The 16,736-nt window shown below is 36.4% G+C and overlaps 2 protein-coding genes across 4 annotated transcripts in view; one reads left to right on the forward strand and one right to left on the reverse strand.

Moving 5' to 3' along the window:
• Nucleotides 1-16,736, forward strand: part of LOC109917534 (RCC1 and BTB domain-containing protein 2-like) — an 81,086-nt gene that overhangs the window by 58,390 nt on the left and 5,960 nt on the right. For 2 of the 3 annotated variants that reach the window (XM_048602665.1, XM_048602666.1), the window contains one exon: nt 339-2,661. The exons of the other annotated variant lie outside the window; for it this stretch is intronic. In XM_048602665.1, the coding sequence (XP_048458622.1) occupies nt 339-479 (141 nt within the window). In that variant the 3' untranslated portion in view covers nt 480-2,661. Of the gene's footprint in view, nt 1-338; nt 2,662-16,736 lie in introns of those variants that run through there. 3 annotated transcript variants of the gene reach the window in all.
• Nucleotides 3,558-16,736, reverse strand: part of LOC125484368 (retinoblastoma-associated protein-like) — a 30,672-nt gene continuing 17,493 nt past the window's right edge. The window contains exons 5-11 of the mRNA XM_048602668.1: nt 15,617-15,721; nt 14,837-14,950; nt 14,307-14,470; nt 13,512-13,542; nt 12,600-12,742; nt 12,374-12,426; nt 3,558-5,786 (exon numbers count right to left, since the gene is read on the reverse strand). Of these exons, the coding sequence (XP_048458625.1) occupies nt 5,713-5,786; nt 12,374-12,426; nt 12,600-12,742; nt 13,512-13,542; nt 14,307-14,470; nt 14,837-14,950; nt 15,617-15,721 (684 nt within the window). The 3' untranslated portion in view covers nt 3,558-5,712. The remainder of the gene's footprint in view (nt 5,787-12,373; nt 12,427-12,599; nt 12,743-13,511; nt 13,543-14,306; nt 14,471-14,836; nt 14,951-15,616; nt 15,722-16,736) is intronic.

The following is a 16,736-nucleotide window of genomic DNA, read 5'->3' on the forward strand; positions in this document are numbered from 1 at the left end:
TTCCCTATTTGAAATGGTTCAGTTTATAGAACAATACAAAATCCAGCAAAAAGTTTCTCGTGCTTTCACCTACCATGCCAGTCAAGACACTGGCAACCAAATTTGGTTTGGTATAAACACCCTTCACTAGAACAACACAAAGTTGATAATGCTATTTAAATTGGATTTTTGGCACACCTTATTTCCAGTTAATTTTCCTGAGGTAAGTTAATGAAAAGAATGCTATTATTAACATACCTAGATCTGTCCAGCTTGTCACCTTTGGACAAAATGTTATGGATAATTAGTTGCTTTGTATTGCCTTTGGATAAATGAATTGTGTTGAATTGTTATTCTAGGGGTTGGAAGAGTTTTGCTTTAAGTTCTGTGTCAATCATTTGACAGCCGTGACACAAACACAGGGCTTTTCTGACATGGACCATGAGCTCTTGAAGAATTTCATCAGCAAGGCTGGCAAGCATGGGGCATTCCGGAATTGAGGCAAGAATGTGAGCAGATACTGAATACACTGGGTCTCCTGGTCAGTTTTCTCTCCCCTCATCCTAATCAGTTTATCTGTCCCTACCCCTTCAGATGTCAACTCTGGCAGGATTAGAGTTTCACATGTGTTAACTGCAATTGTGCCCAAGAAGCCATTGTTTCTTTATTAGCTTTAAACAGGCTATTCAAGTAGGGAGGTATTACAGCTGAGCTCTTTGCTCAGCATTTAAGATTACATAATTCTAAGGAGAGTTTGCTCAACATTGTTTTGGGGATGATTCCTTTGACTTCTCCCTGTAACTGCTGCCTGTTGCAACATCTCTTGCTGAGACATGGCATGGATCAGCAATCAAACCTGCTTCCACATAAAAATAGTTCAACTGCTCATGGGAGGAAATGTTTACTCAACCATTGGGAGTTTATTTTCACTTTGAAGAAAAGGATCAACATCACAAGGGTGAAACATCAGATTATGAAAGTCATTCTTTCCATTTTTTTCACACAAGTACCTAATAAGGCTATGGGAAACACTTCTGAATTCTGGTTTAATGTATAATTCAGGACTATGCATCATAGCTTTAAGAATATCCTTTAGTTCATGCAGCTGCTGATTTCATAACACTGTGCATACTCCAAAATAACATGTTATTCATTTTTGGAAGAATTTTGCTTTTCCTGAATCAATACAACATTTCCACCAGTCTATACAAAATGAAGGATATCCACATGTGCCAGATACCTCAATAGATCAGTTTATTAATCATTGTATCACATGGAAATACTAGATTCCAGCCAAAGGTTCCTAGTGCTGTATTATTAGGCATCCAAATGAGCTGGATAAATCTTAACTAGCCATCAGATGCGATGGGGAGCGAGAGAGAGAATTAGAAGATGATTGAAGGTTTTATGGATGTAATTCCAGCAGCTAACCATTTATTATCAGTTTCGATGCATAATCAGATTACTGTCCATAAGTGATTTAACACATTACTGAATACACATTTGGAATAATACAGTTGCATCAATGGTGAGCTGTTTTAGTAAATTGGTGTCAATAAACAGCATAAGTGAACAGAGTAGATGGTGGTTGGAAACTTCCATTTCATTAGGAAGGAAATAAATACATTTGCATTGACTAATGTTTTAAAACGGTTTCTATTGTGACACTTTCTGGTTCCTTTTCTGTGCCCTAGACATGACAGAATCTAAATTATAGTAAATTAGAAAGAGCCTTAAAAATTTACATTCATCCCCCGGGGTATGAGTAGGTGGAGACTGTAGTGGTTGTAATGAGTTCCCTGACTGGACCAGATTGAGGCTGTTCGTCAGGGAGCCCTGGCTGACAGATATAAACAGGGGTGTCAGACATCCTGTTCACTCAGAGCTGGCACTGAGGGAGCTGGATCAGTGTCAATGACTTGCCACATGTACATGTAAAGGGTGACTCGGTGATGGGATACTAGCCTCTGCTGCGTTATTTTAGACACCATTTCTAGTTGTTACGAATTGGTGTTAGTGTTACTGCTGCGTTGCCAATTTTGTTTCCCTGAAACTTGTGGGCAAACTGAGGAGTTGTTAGCAGACTCATATTTGAATGTAGATGGATGATTTTACTCTGATCACACTATCATTGCATTAACTAACTGTGCGTACAGATTTGATCGTGGCTGTAGAGGTGAACTTGAACTGAATTTCTTCCATAGTGTCCGCTCCCAGTTTATTTGCAATGTATATGGCCAACTATTTTAAATTATCTAATAAATTATAGGATAACTTGAACTGAGATATTACAGCACTAGGTATCTTAATTTATTTAACATCATGTGATTACCCTCCATGAGTAGTTCAAAATTTGTTGGGTGAAAAGTTGATCTTTTATGTATTAAACCCTAATAGTAATGACTTTAATCATGTTTGTCACGAAGAAACATGCATTCAAATCCTTTGAGTAAATTGAAGGATATTAAATAAATGTTATAACTGGAAAAATTATAAACAAATTAAGAAAATTACCAAAATGCTAACACTGCTGTTAAATTTGTTTGTCTTCACTGCTAAAATGTAATTTTTTGTATGTTAACAAATAATGACTACTTGATTCTTCGTCGAACCTTTCCCCCCCTTGAGAATGTGATTTTTGATTTGTGTTATGTTAAATATAAATAAACTAAACTAAAGTCACAACTGACTATGACACTTATGTTATTATTGAAACTAGTTTATTTGACGTATCTGACAGCTTAGAGCTTCTTTTTGATTTGTACTTTCATTTAAAATGTAGTAAGATAGAAGAAAGTAGTATCATGCATTTATTCAGCATTTGTGTTGCTGTGCTACAAAGCAGGTGAGTAATTTGAATGAGTTCTGTTAGTGGGCAGATAGACCAGCAATATGTGCCATTGCTTATTAGCATGTCAGGGTCCTTGTACAGCTTGTGCACTGTAGTCAGAGATTTGCAGCCCCAACAGCTTTAAAATAGAGAAGGAAATAAATTTCATTAACAGGCCACTTTTGGTTTCATTGTTTGAATATTTCACCTACACCACTTGAGTTAGATCAGACTAGTCTAACAGACAGCCAGTGGACCAGATTCTACTCGGCAAAGACCTTTAAGCAACTTGTGACCCTTGTTTCATTTTAAAGGCAAGTGTGTTATGGAATATTCCGCAAGGAACTGCTCCTCAATCAGAAGTCTTTTCTTTCTTGCCTTTGCTGCTGTTAGCTCACCTGGGAGTCTAACATCAAAAGGAAACGGCCTCTGGAGGAGCAGCAAGCTGTGTGAATGTTCGTATTTAATTCCACCCAAGGTGTACACACTGGCAGAGGTGAGTCAGCATTTGTTGGGAAGGGACAGGGTGAGGCTGAGAATCAACAAGCAGACTGAGGGCTGAATAGCTGAACAGGATGGAGAATCTGCTCAGAGTTGAGCAACCGATGAGTAAATAAAGAGCAGCTTAACTGCTTCCTGTGCAGGCTCCTTGAAGAATTGCCACTCCTTGAAGAATTGCCAAGTATTGACTGAAAGGCAAACCTTCTGCAGAAATTCTTGAATCTTCAGCTATAACAAAAACCACAGGCATGTTGCAGATTTTTATTGACTATATATAAAATATAAAAACAGTACCTTAATGTGCAGTCAAATAGATTGTTTGCTAAACAAATAACAAGTACAGACCTGTACCTTTTTACTCAAAGATGGAGAGGTGTTTGATCTGTATATTGATTAACTATTTAAATTCAATGAATACTGATATCCATGCATGAATGTTGTTGAGCTTTTTATAGACAGGAACAGTTTCCAAGTTCTCTCAGGCAACTATCACAAGTATGAAACAATCCAACATTAATACAGTTATCCCAACTAAATGTCAGTGTTATTCATACTGCCTGTCCATAGGGCAATTTAAACATTTACTATAAATACAACACAGATTGTACTTCATAATTTGTTCATCAAAATTTTGATTTAGTAGTCTGTGGTATATAAGCCAAAATTCAGCAAAATGGCTTAGTATTCATTCCGTCATTCATAATGCTGGTAACATGCTAATGACCCCTGCAAACTTAAATAGTTCATCTGTTTATACCTCTGAAAAACAACATTTGGTACTGTTTCAATGCACAAATCAAAATCAATAGTGCAGTTTGCCAAATCATTTACACTTGAAAGATATCAGCTTTGACTCTAGTGTAGCACTCTTCTAACCTTTTGGGCCAGAATGCTGTCAGTTCAAGGCCCAATCCACAGACTTGAGCATATAAACTAGGCTGGGACTTCATTGACTAAGCACTGCATAGCCAGAGTTTCTGTCTGTCGTGTCGGGTGAAGGGAAAAGATCCTATGGTCCTATTCAGAGGAGATAATCAGAAAGTCCTCCTTGTGACTTAGCCCATTTTGATCCCTCAATCAACTTTTAACATTGATCATCTTCAGTCATTTATTTAATTGCTATATGCAAATTTTCTGCCATATTTCCTGCATTAAACTATATAAGTACACTGGATGTAAGACGCCTAAGGTTGTGAAAAGTATTATAAATGCCAGATTTTTCATATGACTTGCTGGAAACTTACTTACAACACTTGCATCAATACTAGAACCAAAACTGGCAGGCACATTTGCTTGAAGACAATTCAACTAAAGACAAACTTATTTCTAGTTTGTAAAAGTAAAATCTTAGACATAAATAAAACATTAATAAAATTGAAATTGCATGTATTTTGTGCAAATGCTACATATTTTGGGCCATATTTTCCTCCTTAAAAAACTGTTAACTGCCTTCATTTTCTTAAAAACAGACCAATCAAGATGACATGCAGATTATTTCATTTAATGTGGAATTGATACTAGAACTTGTAAAAATTACCAACTTGAATATAGCTCCAACAATCTCCTAGATCTCACCTGACAAACATTCTGTGCATCTAACTGTAGATTACACAAAACTTATCAACTTTGATGAAATTCCACTTTGCTGATTATGATACATGATCCTGATGAACATGTTTAAGAAATATTTAGAACAGAACAGGCTCAATTTCCAGTTAGATACAAAAGTGTAGCTGTGCACAGTCTCTGGTACAAGGACCCAGCAGGACATCTGCAATTTGAACAGAGTAGCACATCTTGAGCTTAAGAAACAAATGAAGGACATGTCAAAGTATCGAATTTAAAAGTGGGAGTTGTAATGCTAAAAGTTCCTGTGTTAAATACTGAGGATGAAGCAAGTAATACTGTACTGAAATAAGTATACTAATGCAAATCACATTAGAAATGCCAGAGAAAGGAAGCACAGGTGAGTGGAGCTGAAGATTGAGGATAGTTGTTGAGGATCAGCTAATATACTCGGTGCAGATCTGGTGTGTTCAATGGCCTTTAGTTGAAGCTTATGAATTCAGATTTTTCCACTGGTCATTTTTGTAAATACTTAGTAGTGGTAAAAATTAGAAGGAAAGCAAGATAATTTCTTTGATCAGGCCTGCTCTGTTATTTAATCAAACATTTTATGAAGCTTCACAGTTAGAGGAAAATATGACTTTAAAGGCATAGCGTTTGGCAAAACAATTCTCTAAAATGACAAACTAATTAACTGCAGATTGTAAAAGGAAATAAACTCCATATAAAACAAAATCTGGGAAAAAGAATGAATGTAAATCAACATGAAGATGATTCTGCTACTGGCGATTATGCTCATATGCACTGGAGACACATTACTGAGATAGATGAGGGGCTCAGCTTTCCTCCTTTTTCATACCACCATCCCCATCTTTCAGCTTCTGTTCTTGCATTTTATTTCTTGTGGATGCTGCAGGGAAATTAACAAAACTGTCAGAATTAAAGAATCCTGTCTCATATTATTAAGACTAACCAGTTTGTTATACTCACATATTGAGGAAATCTAAGGACAGATAATAAATGCTAGTCCAGCCAACAATGCCCTCATCCCACAAGTGAATAAAAACAAACTGTGCAGATTGTATGTGCTGAATGACCTTGTTCATTCATCCTTTCAAATACTTTAAATTGACTCATGCAAAGACCAATTTATTGAGAGAGGTATAGAGGAAGGGAATTGAATCAAATGGACCAGTTAAATACAGGGAATAGACTGAAATAACAGTTGGGATTATCTTAGACCAAAAGTCATCCACCGGCGAATGAGAAATGGTAAAACAACAGAGGTTCAAATGCATGTATTGCAATTTACAGAATGTGAGAAATAGAAAAATAGGATATTTTTGAAGAAGCATTAACAAATCTGTTTGTAAACTGAACGAAAATGGAAAAACAAATGTGTTGGCATATAGTGTCCACGTAGAGAGAAAGAGACTGCTGGGGGACTGAAAAGATAGGCAGGTGTAAAGTTAAATGGTTAAAGGAGATTTACATTTGCAGGAAAAGGTTGCTTGCTGAGGAGTGGTAGAGAGAGAAATTAACACATGGGATTGTCTTTTAATGAAATATTTAGTCTGTATATTTTTTAAGAAGTAAACTAGTAATTTTGCGCTACTGTGGATAAATGGGTTGAAGTTGAAAATCCAAGAAGCCTGCAGAACAATAAATATGGAAAAATCTAAAGGTGAATGTGACAGAGAGGAATGTGAAAAGGAAAACTAAAACAGAGTATGAACCAATGTCTGCACAAAAAATTCAAAGCAAGCAGCATGTCAAAATAAGAAAAAAAAAAGAGTAGAACCAGAAAGGACAAGATTGCCAAATTTTAGATTAATACTCATTTCTGCATATCATTTTTGATAAAGATTATGTTGGTTAGATAGAGAAAGAAAAAGGGTTATGAGAATAATGCCGATTAATGCATTTGCTTGTTTGAAGGGAAAACTGATTGGATCAAATGGCCTGCGTCACTGTCGAAATTTCGACCAATTTAATTTGATGGTCAGAACTGCACACATTAGTATTAACATTAAGACAGTATTCAGTAGCAATGTGACCCTCTTGACATCTATTCCATCCCTCTGATTGATGACTCACTTTAGTTCAGAACTGCCATGTCACAAAGAATGTTGGCCTTTTGAATTATCCACAATAATAAATTGTGAATATTCTCATTCCGGCAATAAAATATTTAATGAAAATAAGATACCTGGATAATCAACAACTACATCATAATTTCAATAAGTGGTTATGATTAATCCTGAATTCCAAAATGTCATGTACCTTTAAAGATGTAAACACTTAAGAGCAATGTTAGCTTGGTCCAAGGTTTGGTGGATATATACAGTGTCATGAAATGAATAAGGATTGAGAAATAATACATGCTCAAACATGCTCCTCTGAATTGACAGCATCATGCAGAAACACTTCGCAACTTGCTGGCAGGATCAAGTGGGAAGAGAATCATTTCCTGATGCTGAAAGGGAGAGTAATCTCAGGAGTTTAGTCAAATTATTCTTCCTTTTATTGTTAGACAGTCTTGAATATGACACAAGCTATCACATCAAGTTCAGCAGTCACTGATTTATTTTTTGATGCAGAGGATCACTTGTTGCTTTAGAAACAGACACTGAACAAGATGAAGTTCTTTACTCTGGAGGATTGCAGAGAACCCAGCAGTGGCATTTAAAGTGATGAAGGGATTTGATTGAATTCATATAAAAAGGACATTTATTTGTTGGAGAGACCAAAGCTAGGACCATAAATGGAAGACGACCTTGATAAGACAAAAAAAATCAATATACCTTATTTACGTGGTGGTGAGAACATTCATCTGAGAAGTTAGATAAGTATATGAGGGAGAGAGAACTAGTGGATAGGTTGGTGGGGCTTACCTTGAGTAACAGGAGGTTCGTATGGAGCATTAACTTGTGGAGCTTTGACAGGCTGGTCAGTTTCTCTCTGGCTATAATTTTAACAGCAGTATACCATCATGTAAAGTACATGTGAGCTAACTCTCTCTGTAGGACAATACCTATGTCACATTTGTAAATTCTGACAAGTTTAATAACAGTAAACTGAAAACCATCAGAACAAAAGTGCAATTGGGCTGATTATTAAGGACACAGAGGGTTGATCCAACTAGTTACCTTTGTTCACTAATTACCTTTCTTCAAATTACTTGCACATTCTTATTGGTGGTTAATCTATAAATGGACGTGTAAAATAAATTATGAGGGGAGACTCTTGAAAGATAATTCATAGGAGGTCAAAATGAGTGCGCACTTCAGTGTCCTGAAGCAAGTGAGTCTATGTGGGATTGAAGGTTAGCTTCACCCTATTCTGATATAATTCCTCTTTTATATCAATTGTTTATACTTCGATATATTTTCCTGCCAATGTTGCAACAGTTTATATCAACAAAACACAAGAAATAGGAGCAAAGAGGGAATAGATACTCAAGCCTAATCCACCATTCAGTGTGATCATGCGATCTTCAACTTCATTTCACTTTCCCTTCTGCTTCCCTGAGACACTGAAAATACATCTATTTATCTATCTCAGCCTCGATTATATTCAACAATGGAGCATTCAAACACCTATGAAGAACAGAACTCTAAAGAGTCACAACTCTTTCAATGGAGAACCCTGTCCTCGCCTCAATGCTAAATGATTGTTGCATCCTAAGACTGCTCCCATGTTAGATTCCAACCAGTTGAAACAATTCCCTTCAGAAACCTTAAAAAAATGTGGATGCTGGAAATATGAAAGAAAAACAGAATAACAAAAAGAGGATCACTGGTCCTGAAAAATCCACTCTGCTTTCTCTCCAGATACTGCTAGATCTGCTGAGTTTCTCCAACAATGTGCTTTTGTCCCTTCAGAATCTTGTTTTTCATCTAACTCCAGAGAATACAGGTCTAATTTACTCAGTCTCTCATCCTAAATCAACCCTTAATCCAGAATCCAATTTAGTGAACATTCATTATCCATCTTCAAGCCAAGGATATTCTTCCTTAAATAGTGAGGCCAAAACAGTGCACAATATTCCAGGCGTGATCTTTCCAAAGCCATAATGGTAGCAAAGCTTCCTTATACTTGTACTCCTTGCCATGAAGGTCACCATGCCATTTGTCTTCCCACTTATTTGCTGTATAAATATTGAATACTTAGTTTCTGGTGTTCCTTGTTTGAAGATACTTGTCTGAACTTGTTCATTAATATTTGCATGCTTCATGCATTTCAAAAATATTCTGCTCTTTGATTCTTACTCTTAAAGTAAACAAACTCAGTTTTCCAAATGATCCACTACTTTTCTTGCCTGCTCACTTGAATCACTCAACTCCCCTTTGATCCTATTATCAATTACTTTAAATCAATCTCCCAGCCATCAATGTCTCTGATATTAGAAATGGGACCCCATGATTCTATACACCTCAAATAAATATCACCCTAGCCTCTTGTATTCTCAAGTAAACTTCATCCTATCTTTCCGCAGAGCCTAAAGTTATCCATTCTTGGCAACAACTATATAAATCTCCAAGCTCTGCAAAACCCAAATTAAAACAAACATTCCCGGTTACAAAAATATACACCAATTATTATTCTTTGATTCTGGCCATTGAGCCAATTTTGGATCCAACTTAGCACTCAAATTTGGATCTTATGAACCTGTAATTTTCTGAATAATCTTAACTCTTGCTGAAGTGCAAGTTTGCATCAATTTAAATAATACCTAAGGTTTCTGTCTGGAAGCAATTTCTAGATTTCCACACTTAAAATGCACACCTGCAGATGCCAGAATAACTTCTTAAACAAAGTCATGAGGGCAAGTACTAACAATCTTGCCATGATTATAACCACAAACAGCAGGCCAGAACATTACAGGGAGGTAAATAGCAAATAAAATTCAAATTTGAACAATATATCAGTCTGTACAGTTCTGGAAGAATGTGAGTACACTAGGCAAAGTGCAGACGTGGTTTACAAGAATGATTCCTGGAATGAGAAACTTCAGTCATGAGTATAGATTGGAGAAGTTGGGACTGTTATCCTTGGAGACGTGAAGAGATTTCATAGAGGTTTCTGAAATCATGAGGGACTTGCACAGAATAAACAGGAGAAACTTGCAGCATCTCACCTGCTGAGCTTTTCCAGCAATTTCTGTTTGTGTTTCTGATTTACAGTATTCACAGTTCTTTTGGTTTTTATTTAGGGAGAAACTTCTCCTTGCCTATAAAATTGGCCTAGAACTACAGTCACAATAAAAAGCAGAACAGATAAGGACAGCAGGCTTCTTTCTGTGGAGAACAGTTGAGATTTTACAACAATCTGACAGCTTTGTGATCACTTTTGTTGGCACCTGTTTTATTATTTCCAGCTTTCTTAAAACTGCATTTACAGTCTCAAACTGTAACATTACCATTACAAGAGTGTGACCTTAATTTGATACGATGAACAACATATTGGAACTGACTGAACAGCAATTTACTATCGATCTGTTCCTGGTACCATTATAGTCTGAAAAGTACTGAGTCAGCCTTCCAATTATATTGGAAAAAACTAGCAACTTCATGGAATGCATCCCCAACAGATTCTGCATATTTCCCTTCTGCAAGGGACTCTGAATATCTGTTATATTTTTTTCTTTAGTGTGTAGCTATTAATATTTATGAATTATAAGTTTGTCTATTGTGACCTCACATTGAAAATAGCTTGCAATGTACAGCATATTACAGCATATTAGGTACGTTGCCAAATGGACAGAATACTATCTCATGGGCTCAAGTTACATGTTGCTTGGTTTCACCTTCATGGCTATGTCAGATTTTGAATTAAGTGCCAGATCAGATGAGAGGGGGCAGGTGAAAAAAAAAACATTTTATTTTAAATTTCTCAACTGGCCAGGAGTTATTCATTCTTTGTTTTCAAAGTCTGCAATTTCTCCTACACACGTGTCAACCAGAGATATTTTTGGTATGGTGGGTTCCTCCAATTTAAGTCCCGTAATTAATATCCAGACTTCACAGTGACGTCACCAAAAATACTGTTTGGTGGTTACATGGATTCCAATGATGTGATTTATGTGAATATCCATAAAACTTCAAAGAGATTGCAATTGTTCATTTTTTTTTCTCCATTACTGTGTTTGGAGATAAAAATGTCTGGTTTTCACAGGCAGATTTCAGGGTCTGATAGCTGTGTCACCAACCAAGGTACTCCAATCCCACTTTGACGTGCTCCACTATTCACACAATGAAGTCATAAGGAGTGAAAATGGAATTCAAAATCACTAGAGCTCAGGTGGCTAAACAGCTAGAGCATCATGCCAAATTGTGTCAACAATTCTTGTATTGGCTGTGGTAATTCATGGACACATGCTTCCTTCCAAGCTGCTTGAAGCAGAATAGTGCACCCTAAGCTATTTAACCAATTGTCCCTTCCTATTAGCTACATTAGATTATGGTCAGCAAAGAAACAGATCTAGTTTGAGCAATGGTAGTTTAAAAAAAGGAACACTAACTACTGTAGATATTAAAATTTGGTCATTTATGTTCAAATTAAGAACAGAGGAGGGCTTTCATTCTATGCAATCTGGTCCACATCCAAACAGGACAATTTCAGGGAAAAGATTTCCCTTCAAAGACTAAAATACCAACCATCCACTCAAAACCTGCATCTCTACAGTACAATAACAACACATGCAATAAACAAAGAATAGTTTCTGTCACATGAACATCCACAGTCCTGTTGCATGACTGTTGCAATGAATTTAATTACCTGTTACTATATGTAAATGTAAAAACAATTGGTTATTGTATTTTGAAAGAACTCATTTATCAAAAGGCATTCACTAAAAGCAATGGCAATATTTCCACATGGATAATACGCCTAATGTGCATCATTCAAGTAACAACTCAAGTAACATATTATAGCTGCAAGACGTCTGCTCGGTTTTCAGCTATGAAGTCTGAATTATTACAGTTCGTGAGGTTTCACTTTGACACAATAAGCCAAAAGCCACAAAATATTGGTCTACCACCCAGCCTACATCAATTTAAAACCAGATCATCTACTCCAAGTTGGTAAGCTTACTGATTGGGTCAACCTTTACAGGGCTTTGAAAATTAATTCTTAGTTCATGGCATGAATATGCTTGTTCCTTCTGTAGAACATAAAACCAATGAACTCTAGAATGCCTTTCATAGATGTTAGGTTATTCATAACTGGTTTCATGTAATTCCTAAACATCTGTCTGAAACTGTAATGTAAACACTGTTGCTAAGTAATATAATCTGATACTGAATTTCAGTTTTTGAGGTTAGATGGCCTGCTTTGGCAAGTCATTTCTCACTTTCTAGAGCTAGCCAAGAACTAACCAAACTCCTCCTCATCAGCACTAATTAATTAGACTGCTAGATAACCTAACCATAAGACATGAAAACCACTGACACATGGTACTCATCGATAATTTGGAAGAAATTTGAATCCACTTACTCATTTCAGCAATCTTTTGCTGCAGTAGTTTGGACTCCCCAGACAAGTGCTTGCTAAAAGGCAGAAAAACAAAGCAAACATATGAACAATGAGTAAGCATCCAGTAAGTCATATGGGTGCAGCTCTTCTACTGCAATCTGAAATAATTGTCGTTTTGAAAGATAATTTTTTGGCTGACTTCTGAAAAGATACAGAATGGACCAGCAGAATTGTCTTCGTTGTTTACCTGCCATCCGTCTCATCTTGACCATCCATATCAAAGCGAAGCCTCTTGAGGGGTTTTGGCAGACTCCCTGCATCTCCAGCCCTCTTAAGGTGACGATCACTGGAACTCACCAACTGGTTGATCTTTTGGAATTTTTCTGGTGACTGAAACAATGACCATGTGTTTGGTGACAATTATATGATAGATCAAAGACCAGCTTGGAGGGGAAAAGAATGTACATTTTTCCCTTTTTAACATGATATCCCTATTTTGTTACTTTCCTCAATCTACACACTGACTCCTGTCAAGGAAAATATCCCCTAACCAAGTCTCAAAATACAGCATCATATCCAATTGTTGCACAACTAGATTTGGTACTGTAAACTGAGATTAGATGGGACACGCAAGGGCAACTTCGTGGTGCTTTCATGGTTCTACTGGATAGGATCAGCTTGATTTGTACACTGCTAAATCCCTTAGGGAATTTCTAGAGGACTAAAAAGGAAGACTGTCATTAGAATTCCTCTTATTGGCCTGAATACTGTCATCACCGAAAATACCAAATATCAAATTATGATTGGATATTGGTGGTTTTTCACGTTTTCTGATTGAGATTTAAATTTAAACCTGATTCCAATTTCAATGAATAAATGAGTGAATAAATCACTGAAATTTGACTTGGAGATCCTGTGCTGTACAGTACCTTTGTTTAAATTATCAATATCAAATCATGAGCGAGGGAATATAGACAAGATCATTCTTAACTAAATGTGTGAATTGAGTATTAAGATTTCTATTTCAAAAGTGTAGCTTATTATCAGGCTTGATGTTTTACACCTGGAAAACTAATATGGACATAGTACAACAAAACATTTAAGGAGCTTTAGGATGACAATTCTGCACACACAATAGATTTTAAAAAGTATCACTCACCCCAAATGGCTCTCCAATAGACACTAATATTCTGTGAAATCAAATAATTATTCATCAGTTATGAAAAATACTGACCATTCTTAGAGGACTTGACATTATAAGTATTATATAAAGATAGTATATTAAAAAATCATACACAGAGGTATAGCAACCCATTTCTGCCAATAGCATGTTGTTTTTATCAATACAATTCTGCAAAGGGGGAATAGTTTGCTATTCTAATGTCACCTGTGTAAAAAGTCTACTGTTTAAAAGGTTTCTGCAATAAAAAAGTGTTTCAATCTGTAGTTAGATCCCTTAATCTGTTCAGAAACAGCACCCTATTACTTTACAGAATTAACCTCACTTGATTGTCCCTGCTTCTTCTTTTAAGGTAATCATGTTAAACACAAAGCAAATCATCAGATACATTCTACCTCAAAGGAAAAATGGCAGACAAACCATATTTACTAGTTTTAAATGCTATAACAGAATATAAACATTTACTGCACATTGAGTTATGATAAATCAAACACAGAGAAAAGTAAGCCACTAACAGTGAGAAAATGCATTTTACTAAGGATTAAGTGTAAACTGTTAACCATGCTTCTCTCTTTACAGATGCTGCTTAATCCACTGAATATTTCCAGTACTTTGTTTAGTTTCAGATTTTCACCATGTACAATATTTTGCTCTGGCATTTTTAATAAAGCAGCAGTAACATTTTTTGGGCTGCAAATGTTATCAGTATCAGAAACCGAGACCTAGAACATGAGCCACAATTGCACTATTATTGAATGTTTGAAATATGCTCACCGTGTTCTTGGAGTCAGTTTTGTCGGGGAGAGCAGTCCATCAGTTTTGTATGGACTTTTCAGTGGAGATACATAAATGTTATTTCCACCGGGCACACGCAGTGGAGAACTTGGAAAACCAAATGTACTTCGAGGAACTTGAGGAATTGGTGAGAGCGTTGGTGGCTGTTTAAAAGAGATAGTACAGAATAAGACAAACCCTGGAGTTTTAATATTTCAATATAGGACAGCTTGAAGATACGTAAACAATTATCACACGATTGTCAGTTTGTTAGTAATGGAGTGTAAAACCCTGTTGCATCATATTCAAGTGAGTGAATGTTGCAGTATAATCAGTTAACAGAATAATAATCAGTTCATTTTTCAAGCTATTAGGAAAGGGCAGTGTAGTCTTCAATATTTTCTGGTGTCATTTTATTCAGTACACAGTTATCAGAAATTATTTTGAAGATAGCAAAAATTATTAGCTACTCAGCTCATCTATGCAACACTACGTTGTTCTTTGGAAAAACAGACAATATAGTAACTCACACGTGTTGAAGCATACTGCAGGATATTGGTTTTCAGCCTCTGCATGAACACCAAGTTGTAGAAGCCTATAATGGAATCATACTGCCCTTCTCTGATCAGCACATGTTTAAAGGTCTTAAGAAAAAGAGAGAAAATGAATGCCTTAATTAAACCATTTACTTACAGAACTGAACTGCAAATGCAGTGAGCCTTACTACTTCAGTAAAATTAGTCAAGTCTGACATGAAGACTTAATGTGTTCTACTTCTTGTTTTGAAGCAGATATTATTTAGCAACGAGTCATATGATATTGAGTACACCAGAAAGGGACATCATGAATTGGGTTGTTAGCTGTCTTGCTCTGAATTTCCATGGTTGCAGAAACTTGCTTCAATATTTAGCGTCACAATTTGACCAGCTGGTACGGTAAATCCTATCAAACATTCACCCATAATCTAAACAAATTAGATTTGCCCGAAGTAGAATGTGAAGAATTCTTAAATGCCTGTAACATTATTCCAGAGGTATTGAAGAGTGATGTCTTGAGGTCCTTCTGGAAGGACAGCAATGTGGTTTGAACAATATGAGCGGGGTGTGTGTGAGAGAGAGAGAGAGAGATGGTGAGAACAGGAGAGATGAAGTGGGGAGGAGGATGAGAGCATCCAGTCAAATCGACAAGCTGTGCAAGCAGAGATGGGCTTTTCTCTTCTTGAATACATAATATTTTTGTAGTACTGGATGAAGGGCTGAAAAGTAAGCCCCTTCCTCCCCCGAAGAATCTCTGAAACTTGTCTGACGTACCTCTTGACTTGTGTTTGGCAAGTCCTTGTAGGCAGTAACAATCATCTTGAACCTAAGGTCTATGTTCTTCACCTTGCAAATGGCATACATGGAACACATCATTATCTGTTAAAACACAGTTAGGCTAGTTAATATATACATACCTCCATAGAACAGATGTTCAAAACATTCTCGCACAGCACTTATTTCTTATCAAGTATTTACTTTGCAATTATGTGCACAACTCATTTGTTATAACAGGTTTTGAATGAGAAATATATATTTAGAGTAGAGAAGGAAATAATCTATCAGCTTTCAGAATCCTCTTTTTAGTCCCAATTTTGTTATGAACAAAAATCGGATTGAAGCAGTAAAATACAGGTAGTTTAAGTCATAATAGTTATAAAAATTTAACAGAGCCCCATAGCACAAATATGTGCATAATTATGACAATTACATCAGTTATACAATTAAACATATAGATTTATTATTTTTGTTTCACTTACTTATTGTGGTAAGACTGATTGCATCTCTAGCAGAGGTGAGTGTTGCACCAACAGAGACTGGAGTATTGAGATAACAAATGAATGCTAAGATTCTGTGTTCTGTCAATAAGGAAAAGTCTCCAAAAAGCCTCTTTAACACACACTATTGAGTGCACTGGTGAAAAAGAATTAAGAGACGCTCCTCTTTACAGGGACTCACTATCGTTCAGTTTAGAATGCATTATTATTTAGCACTTGATGAACTGAAGGTAGCAGGTAACTCTGAAAAATAATCTTGAGATATTGGCTCATTTTTAACTTTGTACAGAGGGCTAGACCTTGTATCAGTTAAGACCTTGCCTGGCACATTAGTGTCGGGGCATTCATCAAGTTATTTTAAGAGCCTGAAAGAACTCCACATTGTTTGTGATATTTAACATTATCTTTTTAAGTAGGAAACACCTTCTCTAACATAAACAAAACTCAGCAGATCTGGCAGTAGAGATAGTAGGAACTGCAGATGCTGGAGAATCTGAGATAACAAGGTGTAGAACTGGATGAACACAGCAGGCCAAGCAGCATCAGAGGAGCAGGATGGCTGACGTTTCAGGCCTAGACCCTTCATCAGAAATGGGGGAGGGGAAGGGGGTTCTGAA

Source organism: Rhincodon typus, chromosome 11 (assembly GCF_021869965.1).
Source record: "Rhincodon typus isolate 14 chromosome 11, sRhiTyp1.1, whole genome shotgun sequence".
Taxonomy (NCBI): Eukaryota; Metazoa; Chordata; class Chondrichthyes; order Orectolobiformes; family Rhincodontidae; genus Rhincodon; species Rhincodon typus.